The following is a 17348-nucleotide window of genomic DNA, read 5'->3' as shown; positions in this document are numbered from 1 at the left end:
CCCCCAACTGCTACCCCCTCCAGAAGAGAGCCCCATTCCTCATTTTTTATATTTTTTTTCCTGCAAATTTCAGAATGAACATTTTTTTCACGGTTTCCTCTTTTTTTAAATTTTGTGTTTCTTTGGAGAGTTTCCATTTTAAAAATTAAATATGGTCTAGGACAAAAAAGGAATGTTTACCCTTGAATCTGTTCTATATATTTTATGTAATAATTTCCAGTCATTGATCTTTTACTTCTAAAATAATAGTCCTCCTATTTTTCTACTCCTACAGGTGTAAGCTCCTTCTACTTCCCCCCTCCCCCATCAACATCTGTCAGTTTTGATTTCTGGCCAACCCTGAGACCTACAGTAACTGCCAGTTTACCTGGTAGGATCATACCTTCAGTACGGAAACACTGTGGAGGTTTCTGCCATGCGTGTTCTGGCTAAAATGCCTATGGATTTGTTTTTTTTTTGGTAGGAAAGAATTCATTTTGCATTAAAAAATGTGGAGTTATGTGTGTGTATAAATAATTCATATAGGTTATTCACTAGGAATATACTCATTCTGATTAGTATCTATCTACAATTTACCTAATTTATTTTTCCAGCCATTCACTTGGGGTCATTTATTACCTATTATTGCCTAGGCACCGTGCTAGACATTAGGGTTATAAAATAAATAATACTGTCCTTTATGCACAAAATTTCTAGTTCTATTCCTGAAACCTTTCTTGGTGACTTACCTGACTTTGAGATGTCACTGGTAGATCTCAGCTGCCCCACCATAAACTGAGTGGCTTGTATTAAGTGCTCTTAGAATTCGAAAGTCTCTAACATTAAAGAACACTGGAAATTTTAATATAGTCATTAAGTTGCTCAATACCTCTGAGCATAGTGTTTAGTCTCTACATCTCACCTTCTCCTCTATAAAATAAATGGGAGGACAGGGGTGCCTAGGTGGCTCAGTCAGCTGAGTGCCCGACTCTAGCTCAAGTCATGATCTCATGGTTCGTGAGTTTGAGCCCCACGTCCAACTTGCTGAGGACAGCACAGAGCCCACTTCAGATCCTCTATCTCCCTCTCTTTGCCCCTCCCCCACCCACACTTTCTCAAAAATAAACATTAAAAAAACCCTTTAAAATAAATGGGAGGTACTAGAGCAGGATTGAAAGTTCCAAGGAACTTTGTGGACAGGCTTCTCTAGGAAAAAAGGGTTCTGTGTTCAAAAAGTTCTAGGAAGTGGAGTCAATATGTTTTTTTTTTACCTTAGGACTTCTCAGAAATTTTACTATACCAATTTTCTTCATGCCTCTATAGGCAGGAGACAGTAGATGTATTTCCCAAACTTACTTGACAATGAAATCTTTTTCCCCAATAGCATCTTTGTAGTACTTATAAATTGTCCTTCAGAAAAAATTTGGGAAATGTCCTACTAAACACATTGTATACCTCCTAAGGCCCTTTATTACAGCAATATTCTCTACCCTGGATCGACTTCATGTTGTAAATATCTGCTAGTTTATGTTCTTATGTGCTATGTGCATACTGCTACATTTCCTTTTCCTCTTCAAGTTGTGCTTTTGATTCTCTTGGTGCACAGACTATAATCTCTCTGAGTGTGAATACGTGGCCTGCAAAATCATGCACCTTATTAACACTCTGGTCAATAGTGTCCAGAACAAGTGCACAGTATGCTTTGTGGGAGAAAAGTCCAAAGAGTATCACAGAGAAGTCTCCTTGTGGGGGAAGGGGCAAGATAAATGAACACGAGAAATAATAGTATTAGTAGGGCAGATTTCCATAAAAATTAAAAAAATATATTTGACATTTTGATGATGAAAGAACATAGTCTTTCCTGTCACAGGACTACTGTTCCTGACCAAGATATTAGGACTCAGAGTAACAGAGCTGAGTGGCTCCATGCAAAAGTCTGTGTTCAACATCTGTCACGCTGGAGATCATTAATGTTCAATTGCATCCTATTGTCTTCATGTTACTCAACTTCATTTTACTGTCATTGCTTCAGCTGGGGATTAATCAACTATTTATGGGAAGACTGGACTTGGGAGGCAAAGGTGGGGGAAGAAAGTTATAGTAAAAAGACTCCTAATTTGTGAGTTTGTTGAAAATTTAATTAAACAAAAATATCTGAGAATAATGCTAACATAATCCATGTTTTAAAAGGAGAGAGAACATACTTGGTATTACTGAAGAATCCAGAAATGATCTTGGCTTGTATCTATTTGGAGCTGGTTTCTTTGCCACTTTACTCTTCCTTAAGAGCTAGAAAAAAGCTGTGATGGGAAAATCAAGTTAATGGGTTCTCTGTATAAATCAGATCATTATCAGTAGTGGAAATCATGCTTCATTATTGTTCCTGAGGACAGCTGATACAACTGAAACATCCAAGTAGTATGAAATATTTATAGCTTTATGAGGTAGGGAAAAAAAATCTTCCATTAGGAATTGTTTTTTAACATCTCACAAATTACTTGGATGTTTCCATTTTGCACATATATGTGCATTATGATTAGTTTTATTAGACTTAAATATCAAATTAAATAATTACCTTCTCAATATATGTCCCCAAATATTTATGAACCTCTTTCAGGGGAAATGGTGTATAAATTCTGAGTTAATTTGGTTAAGTATCCAAACTCATGCAATCCAATTATATAATTAGAATGTTATTTTTTGATATACCATTAATATCTTTTGATATGTTATAATAAATTATTCTGCACAAAACAGCCAAATTATTTGCACACTAAAATTCCAGGTCTGCAATATTCGGGCCTGCTAATTTGTCACAACTTACTTAATAGCTAAAATTAAAATGTCAATATATTAGATCAGCATTAACCAAAACTGTCATACATCTTGACAAAGCTAAATCTTCTTATATTAAACTTCTAATAGATCTCATAATTCCAAGACCAACATGTTCACGCAAATGATTTCTAATAATTTTAAAACCTCGGTTAAGTTTTTGATATGTAAGTTGCCTGTTAATATGGGAAAAGATGGACCAAATTCTTCCCCACCCCCACCCTGTTATGCTTTTGGGGACAGCCAGGCCACTCCAGATGGTGTGTTACTGTTAGACATAGCTTTGGAGAAACTTCAACAGACGAAGGCTGTAATGTCAGGATTTTGCTGTGCGTCGTCCCCCTTCCCCCCTGCAGTTCCCAGGGTAGGAAGGTGCTGAGATGGAAGCCGAGGGACGCCCGCCCACCTGCCACCACCTGTTCCCTCCCTCAGCCCTCTGCTATAAATTCTCCTCCTTCAAAGATTCACCCAGCACTCTCCGACAGCTACTGAGGAAAACCGCTTCTTCCCTATCTGAGCATCTGGAAAGATTCCGTCTTCCTGAAAAAGAAGCCTCAGGCTTTCCCAGAGGACTTGAAAGGCCTTCCCTAAACCAGCCACACCAAATTCCGCAGCAAGAAGGTTCCCTTCTCTTTTCCAACTTCACGTTGGGAAAATGACTTTCTCTTCAGCATCTCAGTTTCCCCTAAATTTGGGCCAGTGAAAAGACATCAATCTGGTTATCCAGTAGGACAGAAGCGGGGTCCCGTACTCCCCACTGTTAACTCTAATTCCAAGCGAGTTGCTTTGTGTATGACTTACTTGCTCAGAAGAGCCACGTTGGGGAGCCGCTCAATAGACGAGCTCGCACACACGTCCTAAGCGGGCGAGTGAGCTCAGCGCCTCCCTCCTTCGGGACGGGGATGAAGTCCTGCAAGCCCAGCAACCCAGCGGCGGCACCGCGCGCCGCGCCCCCGTGCGCAGGCGGCGCCGAGTGCGCGGGTACGTGCGCCGGGGCCGGCCGGCTGGAGAGCGCGGCGCGCAGGCGCCTGGCGGCCAACGCGCGTGAGCGCCGTCGAATGCAGGGACTCAACACGGCCTTCGACCGCCTGCGCCGGGTGGTGCCCCAGTGGGGCCAGGATAAAAAGCTGTCCAAGTATGAGACCTTGCAGATGGCGCTGAGCTACATCATGGCGCTGACCCGCATCCTGGCCGAGGCCGAGCGATTCGGCTCCGAGCGGGACTGGGTCAGTCTCCACTGTGAGCACTTTGGCCGCGACCACTACCTTCCGTTCGCGGGCGCGAAGCTGCCGGGTGAGGGTGAGCCCTACGGCCAGAGGCTCTTCGGCTTCCAGCCGGAGCCCTTCCAGATGGCCAGTTAGGGCGCGCGGCCCTGCCAGGGTGAGACGCACAGCGATCGAGCACCGGACCTATCGGAATCGTAGCCCTTTCCCCAGTAGGTGGCCTAGGATGCATTCTTAGCATAAAATAGAAAACTTTCAGATTACTTTTATTCGCATCACCAGTCTTATGGACGCGATTTTATTGCCTTTCTGTTTTCCTCCTCAGTCAGCATTTTGTAGGTTTCATTATTGGATCTTATGAATGGTTTTGATTGCTGTGAAAATAATGTTCTCTCCCCTTTTTTGGACTAGTTTAAGGGAAAACAGTCTTAAGAAAAAATAGGATTAGGCTATACTGCAGTTTTAGTCCTCAGAGAAATAATCGCTTTCTTAAACTTAGTAAGTTTGACCTGTTCGGGTGAAGTTACAATATCCATTACTTGTGTATGCTTAAAAGAGCTTCCTTCCCGTCGTGTAAATGCATTTATGCTTAGTGCATTGTGTGTGTATGCATGAAGTAGTCATACTTTTTTTTTTTTTGTAGAGTACATGGGCGTGAGTGCTCTGTATTTTTTAAATGTATACATTATTAAAATATAGATTTTGTAATATATAAGTAAAAATGTGGGTTTGTTTTTCATGCCAAATGCCCTGCTAGTTTCCTGATGCCAATAAAGGCCTATTGGGGCTGATCGTATTGAGTGCTTTCCTGAGTAAAGATGTGGAATGTTTAAATCTAATTGCACTGATTGGCAAATGTGCCCTTTTGTAATACTTAGTTAAAAAAAAGACAAGTTGATGAGAGTACAAGTAATTAATTTGAAAGCTTTCTCTGTGAGTTTATATATATATATAAAACTAGCACTGAGGAATAAAAAAATGTTGCTTTTGTAAGTGATTCCCTTTTAATCAGTACAAGTTGAGCGTAAAGGACATCACTACCAAGGCTAATCAAGATTGGGGCAAAATAATATGCATAATATTGGTTTGAATTACTTTTATAAATTTGCTTAACCATTGGATGAATAAATCAAACCCTTAATGTAAAGAATGACTTGGTCAGCAGCACTACATGCATTTGGGAGAAATTAGAAATAATAATTTAAAAAAGCAGGACTCTTTAAGTTATGTGTGCATTTGGCATTTGTCACAAGACAACAGAAAAAGCAGTGACATCCCCCAAACTTATTATGGATTCCAACGCCTAACATCAGATGCAGCCACCTGTTTGCAGTTTATCTATAGAAATTCAACATAGAATTTTTTATTGTCTTAGTTATCCCTAATTATCAAAATCCATTTGGTTTGTAATGAATGAAGATATCTTCCGCAGGGCATAAACTTAAACTTACAAAATTGCAAGTGTGTCTCTAGAAAGCTCTGAGAAACCAGTGCTGAATTTCCCTTTCCTTCTGATATCTGTTAATAAGAAACTGAGGAGGGTTCAGGACTTTGCTTCCTCACTGCAAATTAGAGAGTAAAATGTTTAGCCTCTTCAACAGCTCTTAGAAGACACTGTAGTTGAGCAGAGTACACAGCTCTAGAAGAGATGATGCCAGGACCCCTTTCTAGCCTTATACCACACTGCAGTCTGCATTTGAACCAACAGCAAGGCTCTGGGTATCTGTCTTCCTCACAGACTCAAAATTATTTATTTAGACTCAAAAAAGCTTCAGTAATAACTCCAGTAAGTTTGTAGAGTTTGAGAATATATAAAATCAGTGCTAAAACGTTTTAATCAGGAAAGTTCTCAAAAATGTATTAAGATGGAGTCCTGTTTCAGGTAGGGTTCATAGCCCACTCTCTAAACTGTAAATACCTTGTCGAAGAGAACCGTGGTTTTCATTTTATCTCTTTCAGTATAGAAGTTTTAGAATAAACTCTCAATAAATATTTCTTTTTGGTTATTAACAATAGTAGCTTCTTAATGAAATTGAACTATTAAAAAGATGGGATTCTAATCCCATGCCTCTTCTTCCACATCCCCATTCTCCAATAAGAGTGGGAATCTGTCTGTTAAATATTTTGCCTATAACTGGCTGTTCTGTGTTTTTGAAATCTCTGGAAGCAATTTAGCTCTTACCAAATCCCTAGGCTTTCCCCCACCCCCCAACTTAATGTACTGTTTTTTTCCTGGAAGACATTTGAGGGAGAGGTAAATGGGTCTCAGTGATTCAAATCCGGTCTTTGGTAAAACTCCTAAAACTGTATGTTGGGAAATCCATCATGGTTTATCAACTTGGGTAGCAGAAGTGTAAAATCTTTTGAAGATTCATATATTATTATACATAATAGATTTTAGATTACCAAGCCACCTAATAGTTGCTATAGTATTCCATACTGTCCACCTTTGAAAAATCTGTGTTGTTTCTAGTTTGACAACAAGGCATATCAAATTCAAAAGGATTCTTTTATCTGGGCTCCCTTAAAAAATATTATCAAGCACCTACTCATTCAGAGTATAGCTGAATGCTGCAACAGTGTGGTACCAATAACATATGCCATAAGAACTCTTAAGGGGGGCATTAAATAATAAAATAAGACTCACCTGAGCAGGTTTTCAGTTTGATTAGTTATTATCTGGGTTCTTCCTAGGTGTTAGCTGGAGGTTGAATCCCCAAACCCTGGGGTCAGAAGTCTTGAAGAACCATATACAAATGAACAGGGCTATCAAGATAGGAAAGGCCATCCAAACCAGTGGTTCACAATCCTGTCTGCTCGTTAGAATCACACCTAGGAGTCTCGAAAAAAATACCAAGTCGGGGCTCCCAGCTTAAAAATTGATTTGACTGCTCCAAGGTGAGGCTTGGACATAGATAGTTTAAAATTCTCCCCAGGTGATTCTAATGGGCTGTCAGTGTTAAGAACCACTTAATCAATATGTACTACCACACCATTAACCTAATTACCAAAAACTGATGGTATTGACTTCCCACTTTTTGTATTTGTAGATGTTAAGAAGGATCCGGCTATCTTTCTTAACATCCAATACAGCCCGTTTCATAGTTAATGAGATGGCCTTTATACTAATGAAGATCTAAAATTTCTGTGAGATATGAGCCAGATACAATGTGTTTGGTTGTGATTAATAGAACTGTAGGATTCAACAATTAAGGCTTACTTAAATTTTGCCATCTTCTAGTGAAAACAAAGTGCTGTTTTTTGAATGTGGGTAGCCTCTGCTCCTCTGCTTAGGCATTACTAAAGATACCTCTTTTTGCTACCTATAGGTGAAAAAAATTTCAAAGGCATACAAAGCCATAAATATATGACCTATCTTCTCACATGGATATACACCTATTCCCCTCTCTGGTCATGAATACAAGTGGGTACAAACTTTAACAATTGTTTCATTGAAGTAACACAGGTCTTTTGGATTGTCTTTAAAAAAAAATATATATATATACACATACATATATATATATACATATATATATACACACACATATATGTACATATATATATACATAGAGAAGTTTACTTTTTCCCTTTCTTTTTTTTTTATTAGCGTGAGAAGGGGAGGGGGCAGAGGGAGAGAGAGAGAATCTTAAGCAGGCTCCATGCTCAGTGAGGAACCTGACACGGGGCTCCATCCCTCGACCCTTGGATCATGACTCGAGCTGAAATCAAGAGTTGGACACTCCATTGACTGAGTTACCCAGACACTTCTGGATTGCTATTTTAAACTGGCAGTGTATCCAAAAAATACCTGAGCTGAAAGAAAACCACTGAGAGCAAGAATTTACCTACCTTACATACAGAGTCTGGAACCAAAATGCAATACAAAACAAACCCAACAATTAATTGAGAATAAATAAAATTTTATTTAATGAATAAAGAAACAGTCCATCACATCCTCTAAATCACTTTTTAAAACATCTAGGTTGAATTAAATACAGTTCTTAATTATTAATTTTCTTCTTCTAATTGCAAAGTCTCCAAACAACACAACCCCCAACAAATCTTTAAGAAAGCAGAACTAGGAAACAGTAACAGTGTCATGGAGATGATGTGGTCTATCGGAATACAGTACCATATACCTTCTGAAGAAAGACACAGTTTATGCTCACAAACATTTTGGCTTAAGCAATGACTTGCTTTCAGTTCCACAGAATATCTAACATGCACGATGCAGAAGAACAAGAATAAAAGCTAAGATCCATCAATTGGTTTTTAATAATGGAAACAAAACATACAGTTTATGTAATTCACACATTTCAAAATGGCTGCTATCATAGTTTTTCCATTAGGATTTCAATAACCAAAAAAGTACTTTAGAAAATAAGTTGACTCAAGCTTCCTAAGATGGAAGCATACCATATTTGTAAGAGGCATCTCCTGATTCTGACTGAACTATGTTAACTATGGGTGTTCCATGCCTCAGTTGAAGTGTGTGTGTGTGTGTGTGTGTGTGTGTGTGTGTACATGCCTATGGCCACATGTACATCCTTTGTCAGTCCTCATGGCTGAAATGAATCATTGGGGTTAAATTCAGACTTGATGTAGCTGAGAATGCAAAAACAGAGGCTGAAGGGTATGTTCATTTTTGTGGAGCCATTTCTGTTATCCTAATAAAGTTGATTCATTTCACCATAAGGCCATGACATGCTAGCATAGAACATTTTTTCACTGGGGTCTGGAATAGTACAATGAAGTTGTCCTGAACTGCTTAAGCCAGAAAGGAGTACAGGAACTCCTTTGCTATTTCTTTGTGTGCTGCAAAGTCATTATTTCCACTAGCTTCAATTGTGGACATAAGAGTCAGAATTTCTGTAGGCTATTCTACCTATGCCAAAATAAATTTTCCTGGAATCTGCCTGCAGAAAGCAGACAGAATATTTCTTGAATTCATTTGATTTTTCTCTAGATTCTTTTTTTTTTTAAGCTGCATACCATATTGGAAGAAGATTCCACCATTATGTGCTGCTCTTCTAAAGAAAAACAAAGTAGTTGGGCAAGAAAGAAATGTGAACTTTTTAAGCACATTTATTTACTTTGGAGAAAAATATTTTAAACATTTCTCTTGGAATAATAAATTGCTATTACTTATATATAAATTCTTCATAAATATTTGTTTATCCTATCTTCCATCCTGGAAAATGTTCAATCAAGTATTTTGCTTATTTTACAGATAAAGAAACAGAGACCTCACAGTGATAGAAAAATTAGAGAGTGTGTATGAAATTTTTTCTAATAATTTATTAGAATTATTAAAATCTCCTTTTAATTAGGAATTCACCTAAGAAGTCCTAGAAATGAGCTCTCCTAATGCTATTAAGTAGTTTACATATTTTTTTTTAATCTCGACAAGAAGGTAATGAAGGGAGAAGGGTAGGTTAAGAAACTCAATGCTAAAGCTCGGAAAAAGTAAGTGAAACTCAGAAAAGAAGATAAGGTGTTCTGAAGTAAAAATACTGAAAAAGTAAAATTTAATTTACCCATGTGCTTTAAAAAATACAGTTGCATTAAAATGATTTCATTTGAATTGTTTTAGGGTTTTAACTCTCCAACACAATAAAACCTTTTATACATACACATTTAGTAATCTTTTGGTAGTCAATACTAACATATAATTCACTGAATCGTGCACTATTACTAATTGTGGGAAAGTTACAAGAATCTGCTAGCTTGCAGATAACTCACTGAATCTGTAGAAACATTGGGTTCTTTGGAATTTTGGAACATTGATCAATTCACTCTTACCATACTATATGAAAAGAACTCCTGTTTCTTATGGATATTAAAACACATCTTTTTAAAGTAATCTCTACACCCAACATGGGTCCCGGACTCACAACCCCCAACATCAGGAGTCACATGCTCTACCAGCTGAGCTAGTCAGGTGCCCCCAAACACCTCTTTATTGTAACAAAACTATACTTGTATCTTCATTTATTTCCAATCTAAATTGGTCAAGCCTCTCCACCCCCATCTTTCCCATCTTAAGTCTCATTTTTAAACTGTCTCTGTTAAGTTAGGAGGCAGAATGAATTTTTATCTTAGAGAGTTAAAGACTATTCTATAAGTAGTCTACTGGATTTGCAAGATATTTTAGAAAGATTAAAACCTAGTTATCTTTCTGTTGCTCTGTTGATATTTAACCAGATTATAGCTCATGTTGTAATTTATACAATTTGAATAAGAATAATTCTAAAAAATCACTTTCAAGTGTCAAATATATTTGTACATTAAAAAATTGAGGGTAGCTGGGTACCTCCATTGGCTAAGCGTTTGACTCTTGATTTTGGCTAAGGTCTTGATCTCGCGGTTCATGAAATTGAGCCCCATGTCAGGCTTTGTGCTGAGAGTGCAAATCCTGCTTGCGATTCTCTCCCTCTCTCTGCCCCTCTCTTGCTTGTGTGCATGCGCATGCTCTTTTCTCTCAAAATAAATAAACGTAAAAAAAGTTGGTTGAATCATCATCAAAAAGTAATCTTTAAACCTAGAAACTAGAACTGTTTTCTTCATTTTAAAGAAAATGTACATTTATTTCAGCCTTAAAGTACTTATTTTGTCAACTAGTGTTGAAATCTTTTAATTTTTATTATTAGGGAAACATTTTCCATTCACTGATATGTTAAAATCTTCTAGCAAATTAGTGTTTATATGCCTCTACAGTATAGCCATTTTCTTTTTGCTTACTCTCAGCATTTATGGCACAGTTCTCAGAGGATTGAAAAGTGTGTTCTTTCTCTATTTCTTGCAATTTCAAGGCTATTGCTCTTTGGAGTTTGAGGTGGCCATTATTTACCTATTAACAAGGGGCAGACTGTTTATCATTCTATAGTATCAGGTATGCTAACTAATATAATTAGAAATAAGAGGCAAACATATTTTCAACAAATATGCATTTTTTTTGCACTGCACAGATTTTTAAAAACATGGTATTAGCAACTTTTTTAGCATACTGATGACCGCTGCATTGTCAAAGTTTAGAAGATGCTTGGCATTCTTCAGCAGTGTTTCAGTAATTAACTTTCTGAAATATTGATCCACATAAAACAAGAAAAGGCAATTAGTGGTGAAAAAGACTTCAACAAGCTTATTGTAATCTAAGTAACTCTTCGTCTTGTTGGTAAGGCACATTGATTTTTTACTCAACTGTCTGTGGAAATACTTGGAGGCCAGGCTACCCAAAGACCCTGGAAGGGACCTTGAATAAAGGTCATTATTAGGAAATTTGCCTTTGAGTTTACAACCAACTTATAAATAGCCCATTTACAAACAGACTCAGGCCAGGATCTCAGCTTGGAAGTTACTTTGGGAATGTGTGGGGAGGAGGAAGATAGGAGGAGGCTGCGATCAACAAGAATAATTTGGATGTCTGACCCAATTGATTTCTAGACCTCCCTTCCCAATCTGATTTTTTTTTTTTTCACACTTTGCCAGCAATTCTGTCAATTGGAAGTTGATGGCAGTAAGAAGGCAACTACTTAAAAAAATGCAGCCCCTCTGTGAAGTTAAAAGACCGTCAGGCATTCAGAATTTGTTCAACTGAACTGCTTTCTTCTGACCATTGTGCCAAGATGCCTGGAACTGGAGTTGGATCATTTTGGAACATGAAGCATGCTGACAGGCTGTCAGGATGGGGTGAGATGGGATGGGTTACCACAGCAGGGGGATTATAGAACATAGAGCACAGGGCATCAGGGGAGAAAAACACAGAATGAGGGATAGATACAGAAAAGACCTTAGGCATGCTTTAGCTTTGACACATCATAGATACACAAAAGGAGGAAGTAGTCTTTCTTCTCTTATTGGCTGCTTTGCCTGGATCCTATTCTTGGGACCATAGTCCAATTAGGTATAATAGATATTGTAACTCAGTCATGAATTAAACTGGCTTTACTGAATTCACTTGGGAATCTAGAATTGGGTGTTCTGTGTGGAAAGAAATCTATTCTGAGTTTTACACAACCAATTTACAAGTGAACATCTGAGGATTTGAACATCATTTGAGGATTATCCAAATTAACCTATCCCTACAAAAGTCAGGTTTTGACTCTGCTGGGAATTATTCTTCATGGTATGTTTCATTCAGAGCTCTAGCTCTATCTACTGCTGGTCTCTTGACTATTTGATTTCTCATCGGATACTTACAAAAGTTAAGAGAGGAATAAAAAGAGAAAGATGCATTGAAACCAGTTCCACTATTTGGTAATTCTGATTAAAACCTTCCCTTAGTGAAGGGTGCTATGTTTCAAAAAGGCAACTTCATCTAAATGGCACATTTCCCTTCTTCATTTTCCCTTTGATCCCCATTTCCATGACTAATCAAGTCATGAAAAGCCCTTCAAGTTGTTTGGAGAGAAGGTTGCTTATCGGACTGGTATGGCTTTTTGAAACAAAGGGCCAGACAAATTGCATCAACTTTCCCTCTTTCCCTGGTCCATTTTTGAAGGTTTTTGAGCTTTCTTTGGGGGCTTCATGAATGCTACATGTCTAATGAGTGTTGCACAAAATAGTAGGGTCTAATAAGGCCAAAGTGTGGTTATTTCTACTTTCTAGGCATGCACTATATGTACAAGGAGGGAGTATGTTCTTTACCAGTGCCCAAACTATTGCTTTATGCCATTGGCAGGCATCCCTTTGGACCTTTCTGGGTAAGTTCTGAAATTATTCTTCTCAACCTTGCCTGCTCTTTGGAATCACCTGGGAAGCTTTAAAAGATACTGATGCTATGTCATAACTCCGGAGCTTATGACTTACTGATCTGGGGCTGTGGCCTGGGTATTGAGATTTTTAGAAGCTCCCCAGGAGATTCTATTGTGCAGCCCAGATTAAGAACCACTGCTCTAGGGGTTCCTGGGTAGCTCAGTCAGTTAAGTGTCTGACTCTTGGTTTCGGCTCAAGTCATGATCTCATGGTTCATGGGATCGAGCCCCCATCAGGCTCTGCACAGTGCAGAGCCTGCTTGGGATTCTCCCTCTCTCTCTCTCTCTCTCTCTGCCCCTCCCCTGCTCTCTCTCTCTCTCTCAAAATAAATAAAATAAACTTAAAAAATAGAATCACTGCTCTAGACTCAATTTTATATAGAAACATACTTACATAGAATTTTTAAGTTCAATGTAGGTCAATGAAAATTTTTGAGTGCCTACTCTGTATAAGGTACATGACAAACTTTTGACACAGTCCATACCAACAGTAGCTAAAACCTAGTATAGGCAAGACTGGCTAGTGCAAGGGGAGGGGACAGGAAGGTATATAGAGGCTATATTTTATATAAAATACTATACAAGGTCATCTTTTTCTCAATTCAAGAAACTCACTATAAGTTTTCAAAGAAAGTAGAATTGTATTTGGGTGAGGTCTGGGGGATTGGAAAATACTTTACAGAAGTAGTGACATTTCACATGAACTTCAAGGAACAGGTAAGATTTCCATAGGTAGTGGTTGGGGAAAAAGCCTTCCATCTAGAAGCAAAAGAGAGGCATTTGGCTGGAAAGCAGGGGTCTGTGTTAGGTTTGCCACCACATTGGGTGTGTTTTCTGAGGAATGGGTGACAGACTTTGGGATCATAGTGGACAAAGCCTTGAATATCCCAGGGCAGGAGAGCTGGTACTTGATTTGGCTCCAGGAAGCCATTGGGGGTTTGAAATTGGGGCATAACATGACTGGAACGGTAATTCAGGAAGAAAGAGCTGATGCAGATCTGGGCTGGGTTTGAATGGGAGAAACAGCAGGAACAGAGGCAGAAAGGCCACTTAGAAGTTCTTTATTATGGTTGAAGTCAGAAATATTGAGGGAAATTAAAGTAATGCAAGTCTGAACTGGAGAACTGCAAGGGGATGGAAAGAAAGGGCTGAATGTAAAAGAAATAATAGGGTTAGAATTAACAGGATCTATTAATTGATTGGCTAGAGGAAGCAAAAAGTGACTTGGATGCCTTTTATTTGGATTGCTAGGAATGTGATGGTGACATTAACAGAAATCCTTAAGCGAGGTTGAAGAATGTGTATGAAAGGGAAGGTGATGAATCTGATTTTGGACATGTTGAGTCCAAACATTTCCAGCTGACCCAAAATTTCTTATATAACTCTCCCTCATTATAATTGACTTCTAACAGACTTCTCAATGCAGGGCACGGATTTGTTCAACACAGTAGTTCTCAACAAAGGAGGATTCTGCCTCCTAGGAAACATATAGCCATGTCTGGAGACATTTTGGGTGGCCACAACTGGGGGATGGGCCACTATGTTCCTGGCATCTAGTGGTTAGAGGCCAGCGATGCTGCCTAACATTCTACACTGCACAAAGTCCCGGGCGACAAAGAATTATCCACCCCAAAATGTCAACAATGCTAGAGTCCAGAAACCCTGCATTAACATTATCCAATACTTGAAATTTCGGGAATTTTAGAGGTCTTATATTTTATGTTAGACAGCGCCATCCAGTGGCCAAATATATTTATCCTAGTTCTCGAACACTAAAAGGCGACGGATAAAAAATATTCAGAAAGCTAAGACATACAGAGATGAAAATTATCCTTTCATGGGAGGACTATTTAGGGTTTACAGAAATAGAGGTGATGGGGAGGTGAGGTATACAACTGTGAAGGAACAATCCTGGAGTTAGAAAGTTCTCTTTGGCTATGAGATTTCATAATAGAAGCTAACACAGAAACAGAACATTTTACAGAATGCATTCTGTATGAAACATATAGTATTTCATTACAGTTGCCTATGTTTTTAGTATTGTTCATGAATACATGAAAAAAATGAAACAAAGTCTACTAATTTCACCAAATAATTTACTGAAATCTTTATTTCTTAAGGATGTAACCTATGGCATTTTGTTTCATTAAGAAATAAAGATTTGAAGACATTAAGATGATTTTAGAGTCATAAAAAATATAGGATGAAAAGCACTAGAAACTTCTGTCTGATAAAGTATCTATTTCTTCCCCCTCCCAAAAGCAGCACTCTTTATGCCTTACATCTTACCTCCCCTGCTAGATTATAAGCTCCTTGAGGTCAGGGACTGTGTCTTATTCATATTTTCATATTTCCCACAGTTTCTAGCATAGCATCTTATACAGAGTAGACACACAAATGATTTTTTTTGAGTGAATGAATTTATTTTTATACTGGAAATCTTTGCCTTGAAGTGAAGAAAATTTCAAGCCTTTCTAAACAATGACTATTTGTTCATTCGAGTAAGATGCCAGCTGAGGGTGCCTGGATCAGAGAACACCAGACACTTGGGCACAGGGAATTGGTAACAGACACCTCCAATTGGTTTCACGGATGACTCTGGAGTAAACTGTGCTGTGATTACTATTCCCAGGGCAATTTTTGGACTGCTGTGTGAATTGCAGATTTCTCTATCTCATATAAGATTCATTCATCCAACAAATATCTATTGAATGTCTATTTGGGGCCAAACACTCTTCTAGGCACTGGGAATAATTGCAGTGAACTTAAGTCTAAAAATTCCTTAAGAGGAAGATTTTGAATAGGTGGGTTGGAATAAAGAGGCATATTCTCCTTTCCTCCCCCTTTTATGGTTAGCATGATATCTTCTATGCAGAAAATGCAAATTAATTATCTCACAAACAGTTCATACCTATTAAAGACCTCTCCCTCCAGAACCATTGCTCTTAAGGGGCAAGTGAAAACTGACAGGCTCCATCACCTTCTCTCCTTGTTTGCATCTCTCCCTTCCTTACTCCCTCATACACTTCCAGACTTTTGGGGAGGGAGGAGGGGAAGATGATGATGACTTTTGCATATTGAGCTAGTAGTTTAAAAAGGAACCCCACAGAAGTTTTTGTTGTTAGTTGGTTTACTAACAACCTTTTAGTTCTAGAATTTAGGGATGTGTAAAGTCAGAAAGAAAAACGACTCACCATTATATCCAGAAGACAATGGTGCAGACAGGCTAATGGGGCCTTGTTTTGGCTAGAACAAGTGCACTGTGCAATATTGAGTGTTTCAGTGAATTTTTCGTATCTCAGGCACATTTTGGCACCTTATAATGTGGCTCAGTACACTCAGGATAAGTAAATCAAAAGTGCTTCTCCACATATGTGAGTTGTATGGCATGAGCTCTTAAGGCTAAGTAGAAGCTGATTAAAAGAATCCATCAAAACTACTGCTATGGATGTAATTGATGAAAGGTAATGGAGACCTCCCCACCTTTTTTCTTTGCATTACTGGTGAGTTAATGACACCTAAAGTCACTACTGTCTAACTCCTTTCAGCTCAAGCATATGGCGCCTCATTGCTCCTAGTAGGGCCTAAATATCCCTAACATAGCAGGGGGCAGGGGAGCATGCTAGCTTTTTCCCAAAGCAGTGGATGGCAGCTTCATGACATCTTTGGTTCATCTGTATTGTCTTCTCACATTTTTGTTGGAATCTTTAAAAGGCACAGCCCTACATCTTTCCCCCAGCTGAGACTGCAAGAGTCTCCAGCTGACTTATTCAAAGCACTTCTTGCCAAGGGTCCAGCAGCATGGGAACTTACTCAAATCCAGTTGCTTGGAAACCACTGTATCTGGCTTGTCCTCCTTCCCCCTCCACAGTCCGCCCCCTTATACAGCAGGCACCCAAACATTCCTAAAGTTCATCACTCTCCACTACACTCCGAGAAGAGCATGAATACACCATTGTGCTTTCCATGGAGGAGAAGGCAGAGAAAATGTCAAGTCCTTTACTGGTGAGAGATCCGTAGCGACTGCCACTGGGCCGGACAGACATGGGTGTTGGGATCTGCTGGTGCCACTGAGCTGGAAAATGGACCAAATAATGTGTTACAAAGGAATGCAGTCTAGCAGATACAGTGTATGGGTGTGTTCTGTCCTCATTCCAACACGTTCTCTAAAATGCACCATTTGTAAAAACAATAAGGTCTCTCCCCTGCTGTGAACTAGGCTGGCCATCTCTTATGCTCCTAATGCCAAAACTCTGGGACTATAAGAGTGGCTGACTAAGGTGATTTTTCAAAATATGACCTAGGATGGGGTCTTCCACGGGCAGTGTAGAAAGAGCTTCAGGCTCTCAAGAGAAGGTACCTGAGAAGGTAGAGACAAGAAACTTGAGGAAATGGAAGCCAAAAGATGGTTCTGGACCTCTCAGTAGTACCTATTTCACACCCTAATCACTAATCAGCCCCTACCTACCCACCTCCCTAATCAGGTTCTAATGAGTTACCGCAAGAAGAATGAAAAGTAACTTCTGTTCAACCAATCATGGTTCAGGTACAAAAGAGA

General features: G+C 38.8%; 2 protein-coding genes across 7 annotated transcripts in view; one reads left to right on the top strand and one right to left on the bottom strand.

Annotated features, from left to right (window-relative positions):
- The first annotated feature begins 3112 nt into the window (after nucleotides 1–3112).
- On the top strand, nucleotides 3113–4300 carry ATOH7 (atonal bHLH transcription factor 7). Its single transcript, XM_053888530.1, has one exon. The coding sequence runs from the start codon at nucleotides 3717–3719 to the stop codon at nucleotides 4173–4175; it is 459 nt and encodes a 152-aa protein (XP_053744505.1). The 5' UTR covers nucleotides 3113–3716; the 3' UTR covers nucleotides 4176–4300.
- Nucleotides 4301–7940: 3640 nt separating this feature from the next.
- MYPN (myopalladin) overlaps nucleotides 7941–17348 on the bottom strand; it is a 125990-nt gene continuing 116582 nt past the window's right edge. For all 6 annotated transcript variants that reach the window (XM_019444314.2, XM_019444312.2, XM_019444315.2 and 3 more), the window contains one exon: nucleotides 7941–16865. In XM_019444314.2, the coding sequence (XP_019299859.1) occupies nucleotides 16696–16865 (170 nt within the window). In that variant the 3' untranslated portion in view covers nucleotides 7941–16695. The remainder of the gene's footprint in view (nucleotides 16866–17348) is intronic.

This window comes from Panthera pardus, unplaced genomic scaffold, assembly GCF_024362965.1.
Source record: "Panthera pardus isolate Hobbes unplaced genomic scaffold, ASM2436296v1 HiC_scaffold_22, whole genome shotgun sequence".
Taxonomy (NCBI): Eukaryota; Metazoa; Chordata; class Mammalia; order Carnivora; family Felidae; genus Panthera; species Panthera pardus.
This window is presented reverse-complemented; position numbering and strand designations above follow the sequence as displayed.